Source organism: Schistosoma haematobium, chromosome 1 (assembly GCF_000699445.3).
Source record: "Schistosoma haematobium chromosome 1, whole genome shotgun sequence".
Taxonomy (NCBI): domain Eukaryota; kingdom Metazoa; phylum Platyhelminthes; class Trematoda; order Strigeidida; family Schistosomatidae; genus Schistosoma; species Schistosoma haematobium.
In genome coordinates, this window is record NC_067196.1 from 12405247 (window position 1) to 12411246 (window position 6000).

The following is a 6000-nucleotide window of genomic DNA, read 5'->3' on the forward strand; positions in this document are numbered from 1 at the left end:
GAGGATTATGGAGATTAATTTGTGCACTAAACGGCTATCCAACGTTCCTTAGTTTTTAATAATATGCTAACTTACGTCAATTCGTGACAAAAGTCATCTAGAAATCGAACCACTTTCTACAAAATTCCAAACCAAGTTACCATTTTGTGCACATTAGTACACCTTTTTGAGATAGATTCTTAAATTTCTAGTGAGCAATGTAGTTCAAATATTTCGAGAACGAGACAATTACTTAACGGTGGCTTTGGATGATGACCGCACTATATTAGAGATTGATTAAAGTTTGAGATATGAACTTTTGTGCTGAAACCCAGCGATCTGGCAGTCAAGCAAAATGCTGATAACTTCCAGACCCTGGGTAAGAGTAATCATAGATCCTCTCTGGTTGACGGGTTTTGGTGCTCTTTAGTCTTCAGTGAACCTCCGTCTAAGGCTAGTCCGCGATCAAAACTACTTACAAGTGAGATAGTTTCTATAATTACTCCCAATAAATGATTAAGTTTCATTCTGTTCTCTTTTACAATGGTCTGTTGAGCGTACGTTGCAAGTCATCAGTAGTGTGACCTTCATCAAAGATCATTCGATTTTTCTTCATTTTCACCAAATATCACAATTTTTTGTAGGCAATGTCAATAAATATGGCTCGTGAAACTGACTTACGTGGAAGGTGAGTTCATACCCTCTCAATACTTATTTTAATTTTAATTTGGCTTACTTATTTATCATCTATATTGAACGTCATATTGGCTACTTCAATGTTCACTGTTAACGTATCTAACAATTAAGTGATGAAAAAAAAATAATTTCAAAACTATGAAATTCCACATAGAATGAGGTCAAATGGTGTTATTACTTGGGGCGCTAACCGATGTCACGTGCTAAATTCACCTATCAGAATTCTGACTATAATTTCCTCTATCTCAAGTTTACTATTCTGTCTATAGCCTAACGTCCTAGAGCCAATCAATTATAAGTTTTGACCTGCTCAGTTAACCTTGAGGCAATTTGAGTGACATTCCTAATTGATCTTCCATCCGCAAGATTTTTTTCTAACCCCATACTTTGAGTTCGAAGTGAAGACAGCAGCCATCACCCACTACATTGTATTTCAAACACACGTGGGTTTATGTACAGCACATAATAGACCTGAGCACACCGTAAATTGAAACATAAACAAACTAAAAGTGGCTCTGAACATATGATTGGCAATAAAATAGGAATAATAAGTAGTATAATAATGGTTAATGGATAGAGCGAAAGCTTACAATAAGCAGAATATAAGAACATAGTAATCCTGTTACCTAATGATTATGCAATAAGAATATACAATAGTAATGATAATTCATAAAATAGTTCAGGAAGTCACCATTTCCTCAATTTTTTTTTCTGATACATCAAATAGCTAATGATAAGCTAACTTATATTGTGCATATTATCAAAAATCATTTCAGAAATGCTACCATATGATGAAGTGTTTTGTTTGTTTCTTTGGCGATTCATTATATTGTGATTTGTAATTACAATAATATATTTCTTTTCCGAATAATACATTTCATTATGTAAGTAACGTTAAGTATACAAAACATTAAGTGGTCTAATTGTTAAGCGCCCGCGCGCGAGACTGATAGGTCCTTGGTTCGAATCTCGCGGGGGTCGGGATCGTGGATGTGCACTGCTGAGGAGCCGCATACTAGGACGAAACGGTCGTCCAGTGCTTCCAGATTTTCCATGGTGGTCTAACTTCAATTGACTCATGATTTCAACTATTGAAAACATTAAGTGTTTAAACCGAAATTTATTTAGATTCAAATACATGTGTTTATGAAGGAATAATAGTTATGAGAAAGCGGTATAGAAAGAAACATAAAATAAAAAAGAAATGAACGAAATCAGTGATAATCAAATAGGCATATAATAAATACTTTATCAAAGTAACATGTGTTAGATTGCATGTTTATTCGTGAATTTACGCCTAATGAAAATGATCATTATTGATGAACTCATAGATACTTGCAATCATGGGTTGATGTTATGTTTTGAAGAATAAATAAATGTTTAATAGATGATAAGAAATGGATTAAATTGACTGATCCTTAAGTATTAAGCAAAGTCACGTTTTTCAAGTCTGAAGAGTTGATCTAATTCCTCTGATGTTCGGTCAATAGTTCAAGTGACTCGATTAGGCGTACACTACGTTTTGATGTTAGATGGTTGGAGGCAGTTGAGAAGAAACCTCGGACTTCGGGCTAGTTGGTTCTTTTTAGGAAGGCTTGCCCGAATTGTTAACAGAAGTGATGTTCCCTGTGGGATTCGATCCAGTGTCACCAATTCTCACATTTTGAAATGTTTTCACTAAACTAGCCGAGTGATCTAAGACTGTACATCTGAGTGATCCAGGTTCATCCCTTGTTAGAAGCACCATTCTCCTCAAAATTCCGGTTACTTCATGTTGAAAAAAATGCTGACTAACCTAAAATCCCTGTCCAGAGTTCCCTCCCAACTACATCCAATCACCTAATGTCGAGAAAAAATGAATTAACGGGGAATTAGCATTCTAACTTATCGGCTTATGAATGAGATTTTTCTTTATTTCACATTTCTACCTATTCTACCACATGGTCTAAATAATAATATTGAACAGTCCATTTTATTATTAGACGAATTAGTACAAATCATTTGACCATTTCACATAGAAAATTAAATTGCTTAAAAATGTATAGTTAAATTTGAATTCTTAATGAACAGTAAATTTTAGCAGTTACACACCACGTAATATGAAAACATATGGGTCAGGAGAAGCAAGCCCATCTGTACTATTTATTCAAGTTGTTTAGCGCGATCCACTTCATCTAATAAATAATTAATTATTTATGTTTTGTTATATCAACTTTACTAGCCACAAAATACTTTGAACTGGACAGTTTTAGCAACCTCAAATATTTGTTAATCAGAAAATTTACTAGTAAATAATCACTTTTTATGATAAAGTGATATCAAATGACTAACTTTTCTCAGCCAACTGTTTTACTCTGATTTAAATCAACTGATTAGTGTAGAGATTAGCTTCCAAATATGATCGAATATATGCCCTTCAGAAATTTTCAAATTTTCCCGTTTTGTTTAACCATGTTATAACTCGTGGCCTTGTGCCCTATCAATATATAACGTAATGATACTGTCAACTAGAGAACAGTGACTTATGAACTGGACCAATGACGCATAAACCAGTACGAGCAGTTTAGAGTCTTTACCGGTTCTTCTCCCTACCTGTTGAGTTCACAACACAAATCTCAGCCTCCACCATATGAATCATTTATTACAGATATACTGGGTTCATATACAAAATAAACGGACCACATCACACCATAAAGTAGAAAATAACATTTGTACAAGATCTAACCAAAAAGTGGCTGTGATCGTGGGAGACTGTAATCAATAAATCGGGCATAACTTAAGAATGGTAAATCGTTTAGTAGTAGTCTATAGGTCAAAATAAAGCTAATAATAAGAGGATTATAAATATACATAGTTTAGTTACTTAGCAGTTATAGAATAAAAATATATGTATAGTATTAGTCCGTTAATAGATCACAATAGTTACCATTCATTATTCTCGTCAGAATATATCAAATCAATAAAGTTAGTTAATAACAAGAGTGTCCACTAGTGTTACTATATTAATAATCTGACCGTATCGATAATAAGTTGTATCTTATAAATGAGAACCTCATCCAAAGTTCAGAATGCAATATCGAATTTCTCCACAAAAAAGTTAAATGATTTTCTTCTTTCTACATCTATATCATTTGAAGAACCATTAACCTATCTCATGAAGCTTGTCAATAGTTTACTCTCGTTAACAACTTCTAACTGAATATAATCCATATTTCCAACGATACTGCCATACGAAACAATGATCAAAACGGTTGGCTAGATATCAATGTTTGATATCTATAGACTATGGTAGTTAAACTCAATTTCTTGTTTATTTGAAAAGAACTGATTTTTCGTCATACCATACCTTCTGTATTATTCTTCATTAAACTTTTGAAATTTTTTCCTATTTCTAGCAAAATTATTACTGTAAAGAATAAATCACAGAGAAGAAGACGATGTTGTCGATCACTACCATGTCTATTATTGTTATTACCTCTTATATTTCTTTTATTATCATTATTTTGTATATTTATTCTACCCGACTGTCCTTTATTCCTATCCTGGTTCATGTGTAATGAAAAACATCCGATTGGTGAATGGATTTACAGTCCGATTGTATTTCATGAACATAATCCGCCATTTTAAAATCGATATGTTTTTCTTTTCTTTTTTTAATTATTTAACTAATTCAATGATTGAATACCATAACTTTACAATGATATGTACTTTACTTCTATCTTTGATGTTTATAAATCTCATTGATACTGCATTTGTTGGTTGTTTTTTTTATACCCATACATGTACATCATTCAGGTACATGATTTATTGATTTATGCACAATTTATCATTTATCTTTTCCTTTTTTACATCTCATATTTCTCAATTGCTTTTTTAAAGAAAACAAAACACAACAACTTTACAGTCAAAGTTCGTGAATTCGATTGCACATACACGTGTATGTATGTATGTGTGTGTGCATTTCGACATCCCATTGTGATATACACATATCTGTACCATCCTTAATTTCAATAAAATTGTATAAAAACACTTTAATATTTCATTTTGTCATTTGTCTCTTTGTCATCGATTCCCTTTTTTTTTGTTGTTGTTGTTCCAGTCCTTGAACAGAATGATGAATAGGATCATTTACTTTCTATTTATCATAAGTTGTTTGAGTAATATTATTTTATTACTGGATATAAAACTAGAAAAGATAAAAATATGAACGTATATATTTATATTGTTTATTGATTCATTCTTCATTTTTTTCTTATGTATTTAATATTTTTGAGAGATGTATGATATTTGAAAAAAGGATTATTTTGTATCCATGTGTTTTGGTTATATTTTTCATTGTAACATTCATATAGTTACTCTCATGTTTGATAGTTACTGTTTTCTCTACCTATTTGTCTGTTATTGTTTTTTTAATTTTCAGTTATGTTGTTAAGGAAACAAATTTATGTAAAGAAAAAACAAACTGGTTTCGAAACATAACTGAATAAAAGTGACAGTGATTTTATGATTTTTTTTAAAAATTTCTCATACTCGGTGTTTTTTGTCTTGTTTTCTACTACTTGGTCATGTTTCGAAAGAATTACAAGTAGATTTATTTAATATTCTTAACTGACAGTAGATCAACAAGGATTGAAAAGGATTTTGTAAAGTGAAAAGTCTTTTAAAAGATGATATACTTGTTACTTACATGAACTACCTCTACAACTTGAATAACTATGAGTATGTCAGGTAGAGACACAGGTATCTACCTCAGTACAATGGAAGATGGTCACGCAATTTCGTGAATTGGTTGATGTTAGACACTATCACCATTGTACGCCGACTCAGTGGTCCAGTAGGTTAAGCGTTCGCGCGCGAAGCCGAAAGCCCTGGGTTCGATTCCCCCGAGCGGGATCGTGGATGCGCACTGCTGAGGAGTCCCAAAGTAGGACGAAACGGCCGTCCAGTGCTTCCAAGTTTCCAACGGTGGTCTACCATCAATCGGCTCATGATATCGATTAAATTCAACAACCTCCACAACTCCATATTGAGAATGCTGATAAATTCGATTTTTAATCTGATAATCATAATTACAACTCATCAGTCGAAGTGCGCGAATGGGTTAAATAAGTGTGTACCTAAACCTCAACCCTCTGCCCTTTGTAATCAGATATGCTACAAATTCGAATTATTTATTAATCGAATCATATCTCGACATACAACGTCATTACCGGAAATAAACGGAAAATGGAAATAACTAAAAAGGTCTGGCAAGCCATTGTATGAACTTTTTAATTTGGGAAACGACTACATTATTTGTCGTTTTATTTGATAGGCACTAAATAA

At 32.6% G+C, this 6000-nt stretch overlaps 1 protein-coding gene across 1 annotated transcript in view; it reads left to right on the plus strand.

Moving 5' to 3' along the window:
• Positions 1–5198, plus strand: part of MS3_00002665 (uncharacterized protein) — a 135435-nt gene extending 130237 nt beyond the window's left edge. Inside the window, exons 24-25 of the mRNA XM_051210270.1 lie at positions 624–667; positions 4071–5198. Of these exons, the coding sequence (XP_051073155.1) occupies positions 624–667; positions 4071–4302 (276 nt within the window). The 3' untranslated portion in view covers positions 4303–5198. The remainder of the gene's footprint in view (positions 1–623; positions 668–4070) is intronic.
• The last annotated feature ends 802 nt before the right edge of the window (positions 5199–6000 follow it).